The 23,548-nt window shown below is 38.7% G+C and overlaps 1 protein-coding gene across 1 annotated transcript; it reads left to right on the top strand.

The window, feature by feature from the left end:
* Window positions 1–5,825: 5,825 nt before the first annotated feature.
* LOC103478298 (proline-rich transmembrane protein 1-like) lies at window positions 5,826–20,322 on the top strand. The gene is made up of 3 exons (XM_008432038.1): window positions 5,826–6,099; window positions 8,471–8,695; window positions 19,670–20,322. Exons 1-3 carry the CDS (start codon window positions 5,971–5,973, stop codon window positions 19,826–19,828), a joined length of 513 nt encoding a protein of 170 aa, XP_008430260.1. The 5' UTR covers window positions 5,826–5,970; the 3' UTR covers window positions 19,829–20,322.
* Window positions 20,323–23,548: the final 3,226 nt, after the last annotated feature.

Here is a 23,548-nt window from a genome sequence, read left to right on the forward strand (position 1 = left end):
CATCATCATCATCATCATCATCATCATCATCATCATCATCATCATCATCATCATCATCATCATCATCATATTCCTCATCATCATATTCCTCATCATCGTAAACCTGAAGATAAAGATCATTTTGGATGCCTCCCTTCAACATTCAAAGACTAGTCGCACAGCTGTGTAGATCCAGGAGGGAGAAAGTTGCACAACTCTTTACAGCTGCATCATGGATCACAGCAAGCAGATGAGAAGTCCTTCAGCGAGATGGAGCGCTGGGAATCCCTCCACGAACCAGCCCTCCGTTCCTCCGCCTTCCCAGGACAGATCTTTTCCCTCGTCTTCAACACAGCCACAAGTAACCATCAGCATCCAGCAACACTCCCCAATCTAGTAATACCGTTCTAATTTGTTTCTGTGTCCTGAATCTGGATTTATATTCATTTGATTTAATGGAAAATACGTCTTATTTGACCTCTGCTTAACAAAGTATGTAACAGACACAGTTTTATACACTCTATAAATTATATTAATTTATATTAATTAATTATTAATTATTAATTAATTAATGTAAAAATTAATATATGCAAATATATGCAACAAAAAAAAAAAAATATATATATATATAAATATAAATACACACTGTGTAAATAAAAAGTGTAGCGAACATGAAGCTTCAACTTTTTTGCTTTTTTTTTTTTTTTTTTTTTTGCATGACATAGCCTCTATATTTCATTAAGAACTGAACCAGAGCAGAGGAGACTGCACTTTGGACCGGAAAGAGTAAATTTAGCCTCTATCGATAATTACAGGAAGACATGAAGATAGATGTAATATGTTGGACATGTGGGAATAAGGTTAGGAATCACTTTACACATAAAATTATAAACTGAAACACTGAAATCCTAAAAGAATATCTGCTTAATCTAGAAATTCAATAATTTCCTGTCTAGTCAACATCGTGTCAGACTGTCCCAGAGCAGCTGTGGCTACTATGCAGTAGCTTGTGTGAATAAACGGGTGAATGACTGAATGTGGTGTGAAACATTTGGGGTATTCTGGACTTTAAAAGTTTTTGATTCAACGCAGTTTTATCCTCTAATCTCTGAGCCTCAACAACCTGCCAACCTGCTGTCCTCCAGTTCAAACCAATCTCAACAACTCACTGATCAAATTGTGAGTAAAAAAATGCGGGTTCCAGGTGTCATATAGGATTAAAATAATAGAAAACAAAGAAAATTGATACAACACATAGAATAACTGGGGCTCACACATTATGCTGTGAAATTAATTTAAATAAATATCTTTTAAAATGATCTGTGCTCTCCCAGCGGACTGTCGTGTTATGTAATAATGTATACCTCCTCGGTCAGCAAAAATTTTAAAAATTCTCCTTTTTTTCAAATCAGGAAGATTTCACTTGTGTTTGTTGCTTTCGCTTTACAATTTTCAACTTATGTTTTTGCGTGAATTTGATTTTTTTTTTTTGTTGAAAATAATTACACTGTTTGCTCTGCTAATAGAGGCAATGTTGTTTCATAAATATCCAGAAGTCTTGCACTAAAAACCATTAGCATCTCACGTGCAAATTGGATATTTACAAACATCGGATAAAAATACAAATACACATTTTTTTTAATCATTGTCTGAAGTCAAATCAGAAAAAACATTTCTTGTTTTATCTTAGATAGAATTACCAAAATTATTTCTATTTGCTAGACGCAAAAAAAAAAAAAACTTAACAAGGGTGTTTTTTTTTTAGAGATGTATTTATTTTTATTTATTTTTTTACTTTTCTTGCATTCTAACGTTTGCCTAATTCTAAAGTTTGGTCAGTATCAGGGAAATCCAGCTTTTAAACTGTCTGACTTGTGGTCAAACCTTTTTGGGTTTCCTTCCAAAAAGCTTCTCACGGTAGTTTGTAGGAGTTTCTGGCCAGTTCTTCCTGACAGGACCGCTGGAAGAGAGTCCAGTTTGTAGACCGCCTCAGATTTCAGATCATCCGCCATTGACATAACCACTGAAATGAACGAGCAAAGTTAACAGGTCATTTTTTTTGGCCTCTGATTCTTGGTGGTTGACAACTGAGAAAAAGCTTAAGGTGTATTTTATGTTGGTTTTCTTCAGGGTTACGGACTTTCGCAGCCTCACTGGGGGTCTTTACCGGCCCCTAACCGGCAGCCTTTTGGGTCGCCTCTTCAGCATCCCAACCGGCAGCCTTTCTCCACGGGTCAGCCACAGCCAGGACAGCCAGAATCATCAAGCGGGCCCCGTTAACGACTACTTTTGCTACTCCATCTTCACCAGGCTCTTCTGCTGCCTGCCTCTGGGAAATGCTGCCCTTGTCATCTCCATTGCAGTAAGTAAATCCAGCTCATATCTTGTCAATATTGTTGTTATGCATCAGAGTGTTTGACCCACACACAGATCAGCTGAAGCTAATGCGTGGTATCTGTGGTACAAATACGTTTTCAACAATAGTTGAGGTAAAAAATAAATAAATAAATAAACTTTGTGTAATTTGAAGCCAAATATAAATAATACAAAAAAGTTATTGAAATTTTAAAACGCTTTGCATTCATATTTGTTATTTATTTGGACACAATTATTACCTGTAATTGTAATATTATTATACTATAGGTAAATATTAAGGGTTTATATAAACAAGACAGATAAATATAAATTATAATCCTCTTGGAAATAGAACAAATCAGTTTCTATGAGTTTTAAAGTTGCTCTGAAGCCTCCTCTATTCTATTCACAGTGATTATTGTACTTCAAGTATGCTTCGTTTATTGGAATTGGCCATTTCTATTGCTTACCTGAAGATTGTGTGTGGACAGATGGCTGTAAAGTAAATTGCTCAACATGGAGAATGACAACCCATCTTTGATCCACCTTTCTTAGCAAATGATGATGCTGACGCGCTGCCTGTGTTTTACAGGACGTTTGGGAAATGGGCGAGCGAACTAAAAGATGAAAGGGGTTGACCTTTTGAGACACCAACTCTGAACCTTGTAGCTGTTGAAGACAAATATGATCCTCAACAATTTACAAGGCATTTTACAGTGATTGACGGGTGACTACACTCTAAATATACCCTTCTGGTCTGGTTGGTTTGAATTTGTTTCAGCACAGATGGCACATTTATTGGGACTTTTAGGTTTTGACCATTGTTGGTTTGTCAATTAATCAGTTTGATTTTTCCTGAAGCTATGATGGTGTCCAAACTTCTGGCTCAAAGCTAAATAACATTCACTTCACTCTGAGTTGGCTAATTTTTATCTTTATTAATTTGTCGACTCTCTGGTCTTGGTGAACTAAAAAAAAAAACAAGAACACACAGGTTTAATGTGCATTTTTTTTTTGTTCATTGTAGAGTTACTGGTAGTTGTAGACATACTGTAGAAGGGTGTTTTATTTGTCTGTGTGGTTGTTTTTTTATCACTGTAATGTGCTGTAGAACCAAGAAATATTTACCACATGCTGAAGTTTACACCAATATAATGCTCAAACCTGGATTATCTAGCTAACTTGCTGAAGGCCACACAGAAGTTTATTTTAGCAGTTTTCAGACTTGTCACAAATCATTGGGCACAGCATTTGCACACCAGGAAGTTAAATTGGTTAAACTGAGACAGGAAACGTAGAAAAAAGGTCTCCTAATTGGCCTGCTTTATTAAAGCCATTAAGCAAGCATGTTAAGATGCAAGTGTTTGTGCTGGATTTTATTTAGGATCTGTTCTCTTTGTTTTCTCTAACCCTCAGACTCGTAACGCCATTGCCAGACGTGACCGGCAGATGGCAGTGCAGAGCAGCAGTCGGGCCCTCATGCTGAACCACATCGCTCTGGGAATGGAGATTTCAGTCATTGCCATCACCAATGTTGTGATTGCTCTTATGTACATAATATAGTAAACTCACATTTTTGTCATCAGGCATCCCTCTGACTGACTAGAGATTTTTCCTCTTGTTAATTTATTCAGTTTGCCTTGACATGTTTCTGATTTCAGGCTCCACAGTCGATCACAATTTCAGACCTCTTTTATTTTTCATATTCGTCAGAATTAGACACAGTTATTATCTTATCAGTATTGTTTCAGCCAAAGAGCACATATGCATACAAACACCTTTTGTCCATAAAAGACAGTCTTTTCAAAAAAGAGATATGACCTGTTTAGTTCTAAACTCTTACAAAAAGATCTTAGCATGCTGTTGCCAATAACTTATCAATATGTATTTATTAACAAGTATAATAATTTTCATTTCTCAACTTTTAAGAAGTAAAGTTAATGAAGATGTTTAATTGTTTATGCGTGTCAATTTAACATTACACATTTTAGTCACAGATGTAAATAATTGAATACTTAGGATGAATGGAAAAGTAAAAACAATCAACAAAATTCTCAGCAAATTCTGTGTTTTCTTGGTTTGAATCAGTTTGTAAGTCAAAGACCTGGATTCGTATGACAAAGTGTATTTCCTATTTATTTCAGGAACTTTACCTCCGGCTGGAAAGACGCATACATTACATAATATAATAATGAAAACACAACATTTAAAATCAGAATATTACACCATAACAATGAAAACAGAAATGTTTGCTTAATAAAATAAATATATGTCTAATAAAGGTTATTTTCCAAAAGCACTTTTAGTCTGACAAACGGACCTCATCTGAAGGCATATTCTAATCTATTGAATGACTGTACGTACATCCGTAGTAATCTAAAAAAAAAAAAAAAAAAAAAAAAAGAAGTTAGATCTCCAGATATCAGTATGAAAAGTTTACTCTTGGAGATAAAGGATCTGCCGGTCACAGAGGTCTTGGTTCCCTCTAGCAGGTGCTCCGCTTTTCAAAGAAATGCGGATGAATCCCTGAAGAACCAACCAATTCCAGTCTGTTTTTTAAATACAGTCAAAAAAAATTAAATCAAGCTGAAGTAAAATAAATGAATGGAGACATCAACAGTTCCTTAGAAAGAAATCACTAAATAAAACCGTATAATGGCTGTGAACTAAATTACCCCGAACAGGGTTTTGTCTAGTATTACTGGGTCATTTCAAGTTCTTCCTGTAAACGTGTGAATGGAGCAAGATGGCCCACTTTAACCCCACCCACCTGCTGCTCCCTGCACAGACTGGAGATAACTGGAGTCAAATATCAGCGGACTCAAACAATGGCTAAATTAGAACTTGATTGTTTTCTTGCCATTTCTTTTGAGCATATTTTAAACAAAAAAATACAAGAGCATAAAATACAAATTTCACGGGAAAATTTAAATGTAAATGTCAGTAAAGGTGGCCCACTTTCTGGGTGGGGTGAACCTATTTGAAGCTTTAACTTAAAGCCTGGGGCTGGGGAAGGAGTGTTAAGTTTGGAGAACTTGTGTTTCCTACGAACACGCATCAAAGGCGCACATCTTTGATTTGAGTTCACTTAATAAATGCTCGGATGCATGTCGAGTGAAAGCCATCCTGCATAAATCTTTCGCTTTTCTTCAGGGAGACTCACCCACTCATATAACGAAATCAAAGCGGTAATCTGAACAGTTTCAAAATAAAAGCAGGTTTTCAACTTCAAATCAGCACGCGGGAGGATTTGACTCCTGATTTAACCGGTTCCTCTATTTCAAGTTTAAATATAATTTGTTGGTTATTTAACAGTTTGAGAAGAAGGCTAGCTTACAAACATCATGGTCATTGTTTTATTTTCAGCGCCACAGAGTGAGAGTAGGGACGCTATACCACATTTTGTTTAGGATTTTATTTTTGAAAGCCGCACCGGAAATGTTTTGAATTCAACAAACTTGATACAGCTTGTAATTATAATTTTTGAGCCCCATGGTTAGATCATTTACTCCAGGTGCCTTTTGTGTGGAGGACAGTTTTGGAAGAAGTGTTTATCAAACTATTCGGGAGGGAAAAGAACATTCCTTTTTGCTTTTTTTTAAAGTGATATTTCAGACAGGTTAACTCTGTAATTTCATGGATTCTAACAAGTCAGCGACTGCTCCAGGCTGGGACAATGAGAAGTCCTCAATGGTTCAGAACCCACCTCCACCTTACTATGATAACCCGGGAGTCGCTCCGCCGGGCCAGGCTTACCCCCCACAGGTAAGAAAAAATAGTATTTATTAAACTTTACAGTTTTGTGTAGTTTATTTGTATATATAAAAAAAATAACTTGTAAAGTTTAACAAAAATAAAACTTAAATTATCTTTGCTTTAGTCATTAATTCCTCACACTTTCTCAGTTTTTTCTCCTCCTACTTAAGTTTTAAATTGTTTTTTTTCCTTCTACATCTCAATTAGTTGTTTTTTTTATTATTATTTCAAGAAAAAAATTATTTAAAACTAATTATCCAAAGTAAACTTGTTTTATGAGCCACTTTCACTTTATACACACACACACGCACACACACACACACACACACACACACACACACACACACACACACACACACACACACACACACACACACACACATATATATATATATATATATATATATATACATAAATTTTTTTTTTTTTAGATCCTTCCTTTTTGTAGGTAAAAAAGGAAGCATTGCACACATTGTGTGTGTGCAATGTTCAGTTACTCGCTCATCATTTAGTTTTATGCCTCTCCCAGCTGGACAAATAAACAACCATGCACACACGCAAGAGCTGTTTTTTGGACCAAGGGAGGATCGAACCCACCCACGCGTGGACGGAGAAGACATAGCAAACTCGATACAGAATGACGCAGAACTTTGTTTTTCCAAGGCAAAGGTTTGAACCATCTGCCTGCTCAGTGGATGGCAAAGTGATGAAATAAATAATAATAAAGATCACAATTTCAATAGGCCTTCGCAGCGCTTACAAGTTTTCTCTCCTCCATAACACCCTACGTTTTAAAAAAAATCTGGATCCTCCTACAGTTAAAGTAACTGGCACTTTCAGATTATTAACACAAAAAATATATTTTATGCCTGCAATGGTAATCTAATCAGATTGAAGTTTTTATCCATTCTGACAATGATTCATTGATTTTTAGTTTAAAATTGAAACTAAAAATCAAGTAAAACTTAGATTTTGGGTTTAATTACTGGTTTCTGATCCAGTTACCCAAACATGCGCAGACTCTACAGACAAACTTCAATGTTATGACAATGTTTCATAGCTGGTGCTAAATTAAACTGTTTTGACTGTTTCAATGTTTTGACTGTTATGCAAAAATACTTAAATTTTTTTTATATTTTTGGGACTTTTGGCAGCACGTAATACGGAAGAGTTTTTGGTCAACTGAAATAGTCAATGCGATGTCCAGGTGTCTCCAAGTCAGTTTATCCAATTGCCGATATGCAACTCTACTTTTGTATTCAGTCTCCACCATTTGCATACTTCCTTCTATTCCCATGTACCTATGCTATTGTGGTATAGGTTAGTTTTTCTTTGTAGGAGGTACCGTGAGTAATGTATGGAAATAACACTGAGTCACAAGTTGACAAAGTGGGAAGGGCCCCCTTTTATATGCAAAATAGTTACAACTGAAATGGCAAAAGACAGAATTTCAAAGAGGCAAACTAACCAGCCCAGTCAAAGTACCTTAGTTTCAAAACGAGCACAAATCATCATCCAACTTGCTGTAGAGTAGATATGAAGAGTTAACGCCCATATGTATATGGTAATCTGTATTACGGCACATCTTCGGTTTTTTCTGAACAACAAAACATTTTGTAGTTTGCATGGAAACATAAGTCTCAACTCTGCTATGTTCCTTAACTTACTAGTCCTGGAAAGATACAGGTTTTACATCTTCTTTTTCTCACTTTTAAATGAGGAATTTCTTATTTTCAGTCCTCCAGCAACACCTCTTTAAGTGTATTGGAATATTCCAGTTAGGTAAAACCACTGCAACTTTCACCTTTTTCAGTCATGTTTGCTTCTGCATTTTTGACTGTAAAATATTACTCTTATCTTACTCATAGGGAGGAAAGAAAATGACATTACAAATTTTCGATGATGCCTTGCATAGGAGCTTCCTTTGGTTTCTACTGTGTGTTCTATTTTTGCATATTTAACATAAGTCCAATTTGCAAACCAAATAAAAGAAAAAAAAAAAGAAAGAAAATCAATAGGATTCCAACAAATGATGATGCACGCAAAAAAAACAGATAATCAAATTTACTCAAAATGTTCTAAATGTATAAAAGAACAGTTTAATTTAGCACCAGCTATGAAACATAAAGGCAGCCATCCGCCGTGTCGGACTACATCTTTTTACCACAAACAGTAGCTCCCACTTCTTGTTCTCATGCACACAAGCCACTTGTTTTCTGTTGGTTTACACTAAAGTGCAAGATGCACTTGTTGTTTCCCACCCCTCTGGACTGTGTTGCACTGGTAGTTCCCTGAAACATAACAATGAAGAAATGTCCCCCCTCTCTCCGTCGCCATCCAGAAATATGATTCAATTGCATTTTATTCTTGCTGCCTTCAGGGTTATGGATGCCCCCCGCAGCAAGGCGCCGTGTACAACCAGCAGGTGTATTCACCGGGCCAGCAGTACCCGGGGCAGCCGGCCCCCGTCGTCATGCAGCCCACCGTGTACGTCACCCAAGGTCCTCTGACCAACCCCGTCAACGACTACATGGGCTACTCCATCTTCACCATGCTCTGCTGCTGCCTGCCGCTCGGAATCGCCGCCCTCATCTACTCCATCTCAGTGAGTTTCTTTCACCAGTAATCGTTTGATCCCTGCATCGCCGGTGAACGTATATCTGACTGCTTCACTCCAGGAAGAGATGAAACGCCAGGCTGGCCCCTAGCTGCATGTCAGTACAGGCCTGTTCGTGCAAGCTGATGCTCCTGCACTTGTTCAACCACATTATGGCAACAAAAGCCGGATTAGGAGGAGGATTCATTTTGTCTTGTAGGGTCTTACTTTCAATTCCACTTTTGTCTTCAGCGACAAAAACCGCTGTCTGCTCTAGCAGGTCCAGTTGATTTGTATTTATTCAATTTAGTTCACGTCAGACACCTTTTTAGTGTAAATATTACCAAGCATAGTCAGGTGGAAGATGAGTGTAAAAAATGCTGTTTTGGATGTGGCTTTTAACTCCACTACAACAAAATCGATTTTTGTTTTAACTGCTAACTTAAGTTAATTAAATAGAAACCAAAACGTAAAGACATTCTGAGACTAAATCACTCAATTTGCAATACAAGTGATATCTTAAAGTGTGGGGTTTTACTATAAGGGTGTCAGAATAAAGATCCCTGTACCGCTTTTTAAAGACGTTTTTGAAAACCATGTACCTTGTGGGTTTTTTTACCACGTTATGTTGTTAATTCAGTAAGTCCTGTTTTGGAGAAGTAAGTGGCATTTACTGGAAAAGGACTGTGGAAGTGCCCTGAAGGCAGAAGGTACAGAACGTGCGTGGAGTTATCCATTGTTAAATTAATTGACTTCTCCTTTAGATGACTTTTAAATACGTTCAAATCTATGTACGTCTCTTGCATCTCATGAAGGTTTCGAGAAAGTTGAGGGTATGACAAAACTGTGAGTTGAAATGTGCTTCAGCCTTGTTCAGTTTACTGTACTTGCCTTGCTGTAGCCAGCTGGCCCCCATGTGCGCCAGTCATGCGTGGCAGGAGCTGTGTTGTTGATAGACTGTGGGGCCGTTCCCTCAGCAGCACCAGATGCTGGAAGCTCTTTTATCCACATATAGCACCAGCAAGAATTTATGTCGAGGCTTGGAGCCCCACACTGCAGCATACTGCAGGACGCTCCTCCTGCCCTGGACATTTAAGTGGCTTTAATGTACAAACTGTCCCAGTGGTTTAAAATGCCTGCATGTTGTTGGGAGTATCTGAGGCACTCTGCGGGGTACTGTGACCTACAGCAGTCATTGCCCTCGGGTGGCTTCTCTATCAGCGGTATTTAATGAATCATTAACCTAAAGATAAACATTAACTCGGACACCAAAACATTGTGATAAGTAAGATTTTAACTCGTTTTAACTGGAGACACTCGTGTTAAAAATGGACTCTGAAAATGTCTGCACGTATGTAACTTATAAAAAAAATATGACTTCTCCATATTTGTTAAAATTCTCACCATTTTGTGACGGTTTAATACGAGACAGATGACCTCCCTTGCCTTTTCCTCCTGCTCCTACTGCCATCTGCAGGAATATGTTGATCGGTCAGAAACAACCAATCACAGCCAGGAGGAGGGACTTGGTGCAGTCAATCATTCTTGTGTGTGCTGCTCTCAACATGTTAAACATAAAAAGTATATCTGATTCAGTAATTGATTGACAAATCAATAACGGCACACATGAGAATAGCTTGTAGCAACATTAATTAGCTTAACATGACTGGGCTATTACTAACAACTAGCTTATTAAACAATTCCAAGCGACGCATAAATATTAAGATAAAACCCTACATGAACCATTAACGAACTTTTATACATTTTTTGTACCGTTTCTTTGCTAAGTCAATACTCACTTACTTATGACCCTCACTGACACAACAGCAACGACTGAACCGCACATCTAAAACAACAGTCAGCTCTCGACCAAACTTAACCACAGTAACGCTTGACTGACTAGGAAGGCTGTCAAACAACATAGCTGGAACGGTTCTAACTCTTTGTCATCATGTTTTGTGATTCTTGCTCTCTTGTGTTGATTTGGTGATAATGGAGTGATGTTTTCTTTTGGGGGTAGAAAAACAAGGAATAAAACAAAATCCAACATAAGTCTACAAGTTGTGTCGCTGTATTCAGTCAACATCTCGTTACTCGGCGTCGGATGTTTGCTGAGATGCATTGAGCGTAAGCCCCAAGATGTTTAGACCAATCGTTAAGTTGTTTCTCAATTTGAATTCTTCCTTTTCGGGAAAGAATTTGCTAAAGTTACGCAGAGACTCTTAGCTGTTTGTTACATGAGAAGTCTCAACAACCTTAAAGGTTTGTGTTTTCATCCCGAGTGGATGAGGGCTTTTTTGTTTGCTTACTGTCCCGAAGCAGACAAAAAACAAAAAAGGTAACATCACCCATCCCACTCCATGTTGCAAACACAAAAAAGGTTAATCTGAACAGCCCAGTACTTGTAAACTTTTAACCACCAATGAATAGAGTTGAGCTGATGTGATCACATTAATCCACGATGATGTTGTTGCTGGTTAAAGAACATTACTAAGGGAGCAAATAATGTTTGACACAGAGACACCAGTTCTCCTTTCTTGCATGGCAAAGAAAGAGAATTGATCAATCCTTGTAAAATGACACACTTCCTGTTCCCATGGTTGCCTTTAAAGACCAGAAGCTTTAGTTCAAACAGTTTTGACTCGGGTGACCTGCTTTATAACTGGACTTTATAACATCCTGAAGTTTTTATGCTGCCCTAAAAAACGTACAATAAAAAAAGAAAAATCTTTGTATTGACTTTAGTAGTCAGTTGAGCTTACGTTTCAGAAAACCTTTGGAAATATTGGCTGAAGTAAAAGTAGGAGTTTTGCTACCAGAAAAAAAATAAAATAAAATTACTGGTCACATTTCACTGTGAAATCAATTTGATTTCACAGATATAGATAATATTTAGATCAAAATGGCATGTATGGTTTTGATCCATTTAACTGTAAATTGTTGCATAACAAGATAAAGTCTTATCTCCCAAGCGAGCTCCTACCGCTGCTGACATCAAACAAGGCTACTGATTAGACATTCTCTCTTGCTCTTGATGAAGGCGGAAGCTTTTTTCCTCTGCTCCCTCCCTGCTCCATGCCTGCCCTGCTTGCTCTGTTTTTGTCCTGACTTTTTCTATATTTTTGGAGCCTTTCTTTGCACATCACCCAAATCTTCAAATTATGGATCTGGTCAACCAGTCTCTCAATGCAATTGATCAAATTTTCAACGAGAAGTCTGGGCACAGGAGAGCCCGCTTGTCCTGCGGGGACACACCCTGCGGGATTCACCTTGGATTTATTCATGATAACAGGATTTCTGCTGTTTGGAGCTTGCGGATTCCTGGCTTATTGACAAATTTGTGACGGACTTGGCCGAACTAGCGAACACTCGGACTGTTGGAGTGGACAGAGACGAGGACTCTAAAACTCACTAACGGGATGGAATGAATCTTGGAGAAGTTGCTAGTTTCAGTTTAATTGGGAACTGAGATGTATCGGAGAGACTTTAGGGAACATTGAAATTTATAATCTACCCGACCTAAGTTTCTGTTTCTGATATTTAACCCAGAAAATGATTATTTTAGTTTATTAGTAATATTAGAAATTGTGGAGTACGCACTATTTTGATCAATATTATACAGCCCAGAAATGGAATTAGAATTAGAATTAGAATAACTATGGACTTAGAATACAGAAATACTTAACAGGAACATCACTGCTTAGTTTATATTACTTTTAACCCAGAAAAGGATTTAGCTCTTTTTCTTTTTTTGTCTTTCCTGTGGTTATTTCCTTTTAATTAATGTAAAGCACTTTTAATTGCCTTGTTGCTGAAAATGTGCTAAACCACCAGTGCTATACACTGGTGGTTTCTCTTGCTCTTTTTTCCCGTCTTTATTTGCACGTCTGTGAATTAAGTAATTCATTTCTACGGCATATGGAGACATTAAAACACATGATGGAAGTTCACGTCATGGGCTTTCATTACCAGAGATCCAGGCAGCTCGAAAGTAGAAAGCACTGTTGCCATGCAGTGCACTCCATCAGCAAACAATCTGTCCTTTGCAACTCAAACAAAGTGCATCATTTGGTCTCTCTCAGGGTAATGGGGTAATTGGTAATTGCATAGAGATGTTTATTGCATCTCTTCTGGGATTTGCTGTCTTATCATCTTACCAGAAGTGCAGCCAGACAGGAAATGTCTTCCTTTGCAGGAAGAGAGGCTGTTCGAAATGGGAAACACTGGAGCTTGTTCGAAATGAACAGCATTTCAAACAAACTGCGTCTGCTTTTGGTTCCGTAAACAAACTTTATTCTCCTGCATGTTCTACAGAAGAGTTTCCTGTTTTGGTTTATGCGTTCTCCTAAGCGTCGCTTCGTAGTGGCTCTCCGTGATGAATATGTTGTTTATTGTCGATTATACACTGCCTTGCAAAAGTATTCGGAAACATTTGGAACTTTTCTCCATTTTTGTCACATTACTACCACAAACCTCAGTGTCATTTCATGTCATCTTTTGTGAGAATCTCTACACGGGACGACTAGTTGCAACATGCTACACAAATCTAGCCTGGGAAAGAGTAGCAAGAAGAAAACCATCACAGAAGAAATAAAAAGGCGTCCAGATGTCTTGATTGCCCATTGACGCACTTCATCTAGTGGCCACAGAAAATATGTTGAAGAAACAGCAAAGACCAAAACTGAGCTGTAGATGCATGCAACACCGTGTGTGAGGAAGAAACCAGCGTAACACGTTCGGCTGATGGGAGGATGGACTTGAGACTGAAGCAGAGATTCACCTTTTAGCACAGCGATGAAGCCGAGATGCAGCCAGAGCTGCCATCAGTTGGTTTAAAAGTTTTCAGATTGTTGTGTTTATTACACAGCCACATATTACTGAAAGAGATGGAGGAACCACCAGTGCAGAAAGTTAATCACATGAAGAGCTACTTGTCGGCTAAGAGTTAATCATTTATGATCAGTTTACATTCATTTGTGAAGACGCGGTAAACATAACGTGGTGTGGGATTCGACCATTAGGCTTTTTCCTTATTAGGACTCGCATCAGAGAGCCGAGATAGCAGCGGACGGAGACGGCAGCGAGATGCTGCAAAACAAACCTCTTATTTCCACTGAACACACGGCGATTGGGGAAAAAAGTCCTGAGTGGTTTTCCCTCAAGTTGGCTCCTGTTTTTTCCTCACTTTCCTGCAAAGACAATAAAGTTGTTTTCCACCGGAAAAGGGGGAAAAAATGGCAGAAATGTTGGAGGTGGACAAAATCTGCTGCAAAGGAAGTTCAAATTAACTTTATTTTTATTTTTTTTGCTGTTGTTTTGGACAAGTCTGATCTCAGATTTGGGTCAACCCAGTTTGTGTGGAACGTCAAGACAAGCGTCGTTTTGTTGAGAATCTGAGCTTACTGCACGCCGCTCTCCGCCTTTGGGTGCGCTGTGAAAGGGTTGTTTTCTTCCTCCTCAAATCAGCCTTTTATTACTGATGGGAGCTGAGCATCAAACCATTTCGGGTCAATGATCATTGCGTGCAAGAGCGGGGGATGTATTTCACCAGGCGAGAAACTCCAGAATGGGATCATTTCCTCTCGTCAGTCCCAATGTGTGACCCATAGTTTCACTCTTGATAACAAACGTTTGGGAAGTGCAGCCCTCCTTAAACTTCCTGTCAGCAAGTGTTCAAGAATTTCAACATCTGCAGTATGTTTCTCTATCATGAGCGTTTCTCTTTTTTTCTATTTTTTTTACTGAATGCAGATTTAAAGATTGAGTTTTGCAGTCTGGTAAATTGAGGCTCGAATAACCAGTTCATCTGGGTTTTTTTTAATGAAGTGTTTATTCTCTCTTTCAGTATTTGAATATGTTTGTGAATAAACAAATTCAGTTATTGTACAAGTTTGAACAAGTCTGCTTTTCTCTCTCAGCGCTCCAGGGCGTAACGAACAAATGACCAAATCACACAATGGGAACTTTTATCTACAATCTTGACTACGTGTGGCACCTTTCAGTTCTCTTTTTCTTTCCCCCCCTTCATAACGCCTAACCTCTACTAGTTTTTTATACAATACTGAACTTATGGGAGAGTGATGAAGCAATTTTCTTTTACAGCCAATATAAATTTAGATGAGCTGTAGACCTTGCTTCCTGATGGTAAGCATCTGTGAGCCTTTATAATGAAAACCTGAGATTAAAGATGACGAGCGAAGGTTTGTCGTCATGTTTTTCATGTTATTAAAGTTTTTCTTTCCTCTCTATTTTGTCATATTGCAATAAAAACCTCCATGAGTTATTGGGATATTATGCGACACGGCCAACAAAAGTAGTCCATTATTGTCAAAGTGAGAAAGCGATTTTCAAAGGATTTTACAAACCTAAAAAATGCACTCCTATCAATAAAAACCCAGAATCCCAGCAGACGTTTCAGGTAGGAACTTTAAAACTTTATGACCGGGTTTGATTACACTGTTCAGGCCATCATTTCAACCTGGAAAGAGTGTGGCACAAGAGCAAACCTGACCTGAGGTGTGACTGCCACACCTCTGGTCGACAGGAAAAATATGAGCCGTTTTGGGGAAGGCTTTAAAATCAAAAGTTCTGTTTACATGTAGGGAACAATAGATGCTTGGAAAAAGACTTGTTCAAATAAGACCGCAACTAAATGTTTTACCAAAAGTGGAAACGCTACACACGCCGTTCCTACTGTGAAATATGTTGGCGAGAACTCTGTTTTTGTGGGCTGCGCTTTTTTTTTCAGTGGGTTTTTTTATTCAGTGGGTTGTGTCAGGACTTACTACTGAAACAACCTAGTCAAGATAATTTGTTAGTAAGTGGGAAAAATAATCTTCCTTATATGTATGAAGGTTAAAGGAGACTCTTGGAAATTCCAAATAACGGTCAAAATCAGTAAAATGCTTAATTGATCCGTCTGCTTTTAGAATGCCATGAACCAAGGTGTTTCAGTCTGTGGTTGTGGTTAATCTGTGGTTATAAGGGCAGACTTTACTTGACCAGAGTTATCATGGGTGAAAGGTGTCATGAAATTGTCAAACTTGCATCATTGTGTCGGCGTTGGCGAAATTGAGAAACAAAATCCCATCAAATGTAGCCGTCCAACTGTGAGGTCACCGTGTTTTCTTCAGAGAACAGGACGCTCAAAGCTTATATCTTTCTGCCTTACGCATTTTTTTCCAACCCTCTTAGGTTTTGTTTTTGTTTTTTTTAAACAAGGACGTTGAATGCAGTGAGGCACTTTGCAAAGATATGGATGAGTCGACTTTCCCTCGCCTTGACTCGCATGGCCAAGCCACTTGTGAAATCTGATTTTCGTTGAGCACTCGGTCGTCTTTCATTTGTTTACATTTCTTGTAATGGGCCTTCCAGTCAGACCGGCCTCTCGAGATCGAGAGAACAATGGCAGGAGCAGCATTATCGTGGAAGCGTTTAAAACTCAATTTTATAATGGAGCTGCAATCGGACCCAACGGCTGAGAGAGCGTTTCTTTTTTTTTTTTAACACCACATCCGTTCGGCATGGTTCTGGCAGACTGTGGGAGTGGGTTAGAGTTGAGTGAATAGCTCTGTGGATGTATCCTCATCATCTGATAACATTCCTCCAAATTCAAGGGCAGCAAGGCGTTGGTTTACCTTGGCAGCTTTAAGCGGGGTATTCTTAGAAAGACATTCACCGTGAAGCTAAATGGCATTCATGTTGGCTTTGGTGTGTTAACTTTACGTAAACAGTCTCAGGCTGAAGAATGTATCTAATAGGGTTCTGTGGAAAAACTCCCTCACTCCCCCACACCCACATCCCCCACTCCCTCACAGATTACTTCTGGGGTTTTTTTTTCTTTTTTTTCTTTTTGGTCACACTTAAATGTTTCAAATCATATCAAAGATAACCAGAGTAAATACAAAAAGGAGTTTATTTATAGAGACTGAAATCTGTCCAAACCAACCTGGACCCATGGGAGAAAAGTGAACATAGAGATTGTGAAGTTAAGCAGCTGCGATGACTAGCAATGAGTCACTGACGTCGCTATGGGGGAATTTTGGCAAGTTTGACCACAACTGTTTCAAAACCGTATAAATCCGGATTGATATCAGTGAATTTGTTTCTTAGTTGTTCTTTAGTTTCTGTAGATCGGGCCGTGATCTGTTCCTTTTTTTAAACTCTTGTAGGTGACTTCATGACTCTGGTAGTGATCAGGATTGAATGTTTGGATGTTACTTCTGAAATTAAACTCACATAATAAAAAACTTTGGTTATTTACCTATATTTTTTTACTTTCTCACACTTGGATAGCTCTCCCTCCTCTAAGAAGTGTATTTTGTATTTTTTCAGGTTGTTTTATATCTTAACATTTTTTGACGATTTGATGGAAAATTTGTAGATTTACGCAACTGCACATAAACCTTAATGTGTACTTTTCATATCTAAGCAGGGGCGCTGAATCTCCCACCCTGAGCCAAAGGTTGAACTTTATCATGTCTTTAGATATCAGCTGGGAGAAATTAAATCTATAATTATATTCAATTATTTACTTATTTATATTTATACTATAATCAAGCAGCCTTTATGGTGGCTGTAGAGGGACGTAACTCTGAACGGCTCTGGCCACGTTTACTGTAAACGCGGCGTTACTTCCTGGATTCAATCTTTCTTTGATCAACCTACGGGCATTTTCACATGAATCACAGAGGAAATTCACACTTTGGTGGGTTTTTGAGGTTTTTTTATGCTGTAACATTGTAGCAGTGCAGCTTGTTGTTGCAATTGACTTCATATCGCTTTAAGATGAGATCGGAGTGACTGCGCTGCAAAAACAAAAAAATCTTACCAGGTATTCTTTGTTTAGTCTCCAGTGCAAATATCCTAGCACACTTGAAATAAGACAAAACTAAATTACAGGTAACTTTTCATTAAGATAAAAGAGCTTGATTTAAATCAACAATTCCTTAGTATTGATGAAAAAGTACTAGTTCAATTGGCAGATTATTTCACTTATAACAAGACATTTTTCTTGTTACAAATTATGTGATATTTCATATTTGCACTAAAAACTAAAATTACTTGGTATGCTTTTGTGTTTTTGCAATGAATTACTGAAGTTGAAATGCCAGAATGCTTTTATTTGTATAGATGGTGACCTTTGAGTCTTGATTTTGAATTTTTTGTGTGTGTTTTGTTCTGTTTTAGTTCGTCTCCACGTAATCATATATTCCTCCCACATTAAGCAGCTGCCTAATCTTGTCCACGGAGGCCCCGTTCTCTGTTAGACAGTGGAGAAGAATGCAGACTCGAACTGAGCAGCTCATTGGAGGAGGGCTTACGGTATTTACAGCACTTGAGCAAACACAGAGGCAGGCTAATCCACGTGAGACGAGTGCAGAGGCAGGAGAGTGACGCGTGTTGCAGAAACATCCCAGGAACGAGGCTTGCAGGAGACAGGAAGTCACACTGAGGCTGGAGCGTAAGCAGACCGCCGAGGAGCACAACGCGATAAAGTCGGCCGGGAACTAAAGCTGATGATCTGTTGTGGGTAACGAGCAAAACCCAAAAAGTCTGCGATGTTTACTTGTTCTCATTGTGGGGCACCATGCCACAACTCCAACCACCGTCTCCACAAGACCAAAAATAACATCTTTCAGTCAAAACGTTCCCAGATGAGAAACACTTGGCTGTAACTGTTTAAAAACATCTTGCCAGAAATCATCAGAGAACATACAGTGAAAGAACAAAAGCTCTGTAGTTTCAGTATCATTATTAAAGACAAAACAACAGTTGGTTTTGAACTTTAAAAATTAATAAATAAATAAAAGAAACCTCTCACACATACACACACACGGTTTAAATTTTTTAATTGATTTCAGGATTAGCTCACTCTAGCCTGAAAAGAAGAAAATTTCAAATCCACCAATAAAATCAATGGCATCGATGTCCATGGTGTGTGTGTGTGTGTGTAAACTCTTCATGTGACAGAATTACAGTGCGTGTGAAGTGGAACAACGTGCGTGTGTGTGTGTGTGTGTGTGTGTGTGTGTGTGCGTGTGTGTGTGTGTGTGTGTGTGCGTGTGCGTGCGTGTGCGTGCGTGCGTGCAGTGGGAAATTCTGCTTGTTTCTGTTCCCTTTTATACACGCTACTAGAAAGCACACAACAAACTTTTCCTTTTCAGTTCCATAAGGAACAACATGAATCTCTCCTTATTTAAGAAAAACCAACAGACAGTTGGAACAAACACATTTTGTAAAAAATTTGCCTAAAACTGTGTAATGGTTTTACTTACTATTTAAGTTGCTATATTCTTCCCATTAGGAGTATAAGTGCTGCAACGTGTTACCTTTTTTTTTTTTCCACATGAGCATCCATTTAATTATACACCTTTGAGATCATGGAGCCTGAAAATAAAAACATGCGGCTTCGGTGTTTGTTGACTGTTTTGTAGTTGTGTTCGTTTTAAGCCGACTGATGGTAACTGAATTCTAACTGCTGATTAGCATCGTTTACATATCAAACTCTGGGTTTTCCGGTGGTAAACGTTGTCCTCCTTCCTCTTGCACTTCTCCAGATTTGTGTGTAGTTTCAGCGGCTGCAGTACGTAGATGTTGAGCATTTCAGGTGTTTCAAATCCATCACCTATTTGCTGAAAAGCATGAACCAAGGTTGAGTTTCCCCCCCGATAGGCTAATCATGCATGTGTCTCCTGTCCAGGCAGCTGAGGCAAACGCTGCAGTGGGTCTGGTTCCCTTGCAGTGTCTGTAAAAAATCGTCTCTACAAAAAAAAAAAAAGGAAGGGTGGGGAGGAAATGAGATGTTCCTCATGTTGCACAATTAAACTCATTGACTGAATGAAGCAGCAGTTTAATATTCTTCCTTTTTATACCGTAGAAATAAGATTTACTTTCAAAACTCCGATTGTACTGCATCTGCATGTGCCTGTTTTATTCATTGCTTCCTTCTTGTTGTTTTTTTTTTTTTTTTTTTGCCTGCAGGCCCGTGAAGCCAACCACACCGGTAACCGGATGTCTGCAGAGAGGAACAGCAGGACCGCCAAGACGCTGAACCACGTGGCTCTGGGTCTCGGGCTCGGATCCCTCGTCCTTTGCATCATTTACGCTGTGGTGGTTGTCGTCATGGCTTCCTCACACTAGTGTCTCCATTTCATACCATTACTACGCATGCTTCTGTTAAATAATTATGAATTATACTGGCCAGGTTGGATGAGAAGCTGCCCTGTGGTTGCATTATTGAATAATTGTGTTAGAGAATGTAATCAGTGTGATTTTGTTTTCCATCGTTGTTTTGTAATCAAAGTGATTAAGGACCTGCTTCTCTTCTGACAGTTTTATTTTTGTATAAAATGAAATGGTTTTATTATTATTGTTATTATTTCAGACCAAATGGGGCAATCTGCCTCTCACAAAATCTGCATGAATTTCTAAAAAAAAAAGTGGAGCTGCTGTAGCGGACGCAGTTTCCTCCATTGGCTCTGACTCGATCTGATCCCGCTCCGAAGTAAACCGAACCGTTCTGGCTATTTGGCAATGATTTTATTTTCCCTTTTTATACTTTTTCCAAACCATGCTTAAAAGGCTTTGTTTCTCAATAAAGAACATCTTTTTAAATAAAGGCGCAACGTAAATCATTTGTGTCATTTTCTTTCTGTTTTGCTTATCCAACTGCAATAAAAGAAAAGGAAAAATGGTCCATTTAAGACGTGAATTTGATGTAAATTTAAAGTTGAAGCATTTCTGATGCATTCTTGCTTTAAAAGGGAGATTAATGCTTTTTTTTTTGCCTAATACTGCAATAAAAGATGAACATTGATTTTTATTTTCCCTCAAGCAACGTTTAGATGCAGAGAGAACAGGATATGACTCAAGTCTTCAAGTTGTCTGTTCCATTATCGTGTCTCAACAAAGATCCCGCAGAAGCTTGAGATTCATCCATGGACTCCTTTCCACACGCCGAGCCTTTTACAGTAAACGTTTTGTCTCCACTTCCGCGGACCCGCCCTCCTCGCTTCCGCCATTCATTCCATCATATGAGTTCATGTCCAAACTGATGTGCCTGCATTGTTCAGCTGGGGGGGGGTGCTTGCCTTTTTCAATTTTAAGTCATTGTGCAATACAGTAAAACCATTTCTTCACCCCTGCCAGTATTTGGTGCCATTTTCTCAAATTCTTTCCTTTGAGACCATCCGTGAATTCCCGTGGGATTCTGTCTCGTCTTTTTCTCGATTATGGCTCAGGAATAACTTTGCAAAACTTGAGAGAGAAGTGTAAAAATATAGAGACTTGCAAAAGTATTCATTCATAGAAGTTTTTATTTTTATTTATCATATTCTATCTTCAATGAATTTTCTTTTAATTTTATGTGCTACACCCCCTCTGTAGCTCTGGATGCATGTTTAAGTCCTGCTGGAAGGAACATTTATGCCTCGATGTGTCTCAAATCTTTTTGCATGCTGACTTCCCCGTATTTAACTCCGGTTAATCTCTGACTGACCTGCAAAGAGACCGTCCACTTCCTCTGCTGGCTCAGTTTTAACGTGGACATTCTTAACGTGTGGACGTTCAAACCAACCAGTGCAACTTCACTAAATATCCAGGAAAAGTCTTTATAAAATCAGGGAAATCATTAATTGCAAAACGCAGACGTCTGGACCGTATCAGCACAGGATCTCAGAGCAAAGAAGTGCAGTGAAGTGATAGAAATTGGTTTGTGGCCTCCCTATGCTAATTCAAAAATGTCCAGTTCTGAAGAAGAGATGGAGAGATTAAAATAAGGCGATAAAATTGACACTTCAGAAACTCTGTCATCTTAAGGGGCTATTTGAAGATTTTGATTCTGGCTCTTGTCTGTGGCAGTAAGACTTTCCCGTCTTGGTCTCTGAGAAGCTGCTCAAGTCTGTAATCCTCTATATTTCTTAGCAGCTTTATTTGCTACATCCCTTCTCTCATAACGCTGCCAACGTGTCTCATTGTGCTGACAGCGCGTTCTGGGTGATATCCTGTATAGGGTAGATGGGCCTTTATGTCTTTGTAGTTGTGGTTGCAAGAGGTGCAAGCCACACTGTGTAGATTTGCGATAGTAAAACATTTTACTTCCACACCACGTTGGACCATCCACATAGCATCGCATTACAGAAGTTTACGATTTTAATGTGGTCAAATGTGAAGAAAAAAAAGTTAAATAGGTATGAATAATTTTAATATACTTCAGAATAACAGTTGCGTTCAGGTTGAATGTCTGACTAACCTTTTGCCTGAGGAGCTGTGGTTGTGCATGTCTGACACCTCTATAGGTGGCAAGTTTCTGCAAAAATCCTCAAAATGCAAGATCACTGACATGTGTACAGCTGCATTGAGCCTTTTTTTTTCCGGGATGATTGTGGTGCGCCCCACATTTTGGCAGAATGTGAAAGTGGGGCACTAATGTGATAAAAACGGTCTCATACTTCTCACTTTCTCTTTAGAAAATGTTTTTGACATCGTATTCAAGCAGCTATTTTTCTGAAAGTAGACAACTATGTGTGTTAAAAGTATTTTAAAAAATGTACTCTTGATCTTTATTTAACAATTTTACATTCCTTTCCATTTTTTTTGTTGTTTTTTTGCGTAAACAGGTTGTGAGATTAAGAAATCTCCTCAGGGTTACGATATCATGCAGGCATTTACTTCCACTTTTGAATTCCCAGAAACCAGAGCAACTCTAAATGGGTTTAAGATGTGTGTGTGCGTGTCTGCGTGTGCGTGTGTGTGTTAATGGGAGTGTGTTGGCTTAGCTCTGGCGGCTTTGTGACTGCAGTCACAACGGATGCTGTGGGTGGAAAGAGGTGATATTGCCCCACAGGAACCTGCTGGTTTCTTGTCTCACTCGAGAGATTGTGGACTGAAGACACAAAAGCTGAACTCTTTGCGAGGTGTGTGTCCCGTTAGATCTGACGTAAAGGTAACACAGCGTTTCAGAAAAAGATCATACCAACAACCGTGTATAGTGTGATGTTCTGGTTCTGCTCTGCTGCTTCAAGACCTGGAAGACTTAGTGAGATAAATGGAACTATGAATTCTGCTGTCGACCAAAAACATCTTGAAGGAGACCGTCCGGCCATCTCAAGCTGAAACCAATTTGGGTTCTTGAGCAGGACGATGATCCAAAACACACCAGCAATTCCACTGCTGAATGGCTGAACTAAAAAAAAAAAAAGTTTGGACTGGTCTAGTTAAAATCCTGACCTGAATCATATTGAGATGCTGTGGCATGACCTTAAAATGTGAATTATGACAAATGATGGAAAAGATGAGTTGGCCACATTTCCTCCACAGCTGTTAAACATTCATTGCAAGTTATCGTTATTGCTTGATTTCAGCTGTTGTTGGTAAAAGTTGCCCAAGCAGTTATAAGGTTAATTGGGCTGCCTGAGGGATATGGGTGAAGTTAGTGACGGTTTAGCGCCTCCAGCTGGCCTGGTGACCCCAAACAGTCCACTCATATCTCTGGCTCACCTGGTGTTTTGGCTGTGTGGAGCCCCCTGCTGGATAGTCTGAGAAACGTAAACATGCCGCACCTGTAAGGATAAAAATACCCAACCTGGTGTTACGTTTCATTACACACTTTTCAATTTAACTAAAGTAGTTAAGAAAAAAAAAAAACAACTCTAAGGCCTGATAAATTGTTTCAAACATTTTCCATGTGTATTGTGCTAATATAATTCAAATGAAAATCAAACAATTTTGGTAGAGAAAAAAATAAATTTAAAAAAGTTAGGATATACATTGTTGGAAGATCTTTATAGTTAAAGAGACGTAAAACTGTTATTCCGGCATTACCCATTTATAATTCATCGTTTGAAGAGAGGTGACAAAGTA

Source organism: Poecilia reticulata, linkage group LG16 (genome assembly GCF_000633615.1).
Source record: "Poecilia reticulata strain Guanapo linkage group LG16, Guppy_female_1.0+MT, whole genome shotgun sequence".
NCBI classification, from domain to species: Eukaryota; Metazoa; Chordata; class Actinopteri; order Cyprinodontiformes; family Poeciliidae; genus Poecilia; species Poecilia reticulata.

Coding starts and splice junctions, on each gene's coding strand:
- LOC103478298 (XM_008432038.1), top strand. CDS start 5,971: ATGGATTCTAACAAGTCAGCGACTGCTCCAGGCTGGGACAATGAGAAG. Junction 6,100..8,470: donor GCCAGGCTTACCCCCCACAG/GTAAGAAAAAAT, acceptor TGCTGCCTTCAG/GGTTATGGATGCCCCCCGCA. Junction 8,696..19,669: donor CCCTCATCTACTCCATCTCA/GTGAGTTTCTTT, acceptor TTTTGCCTGCAG/GCCCGTGAAGCCAACCACAC.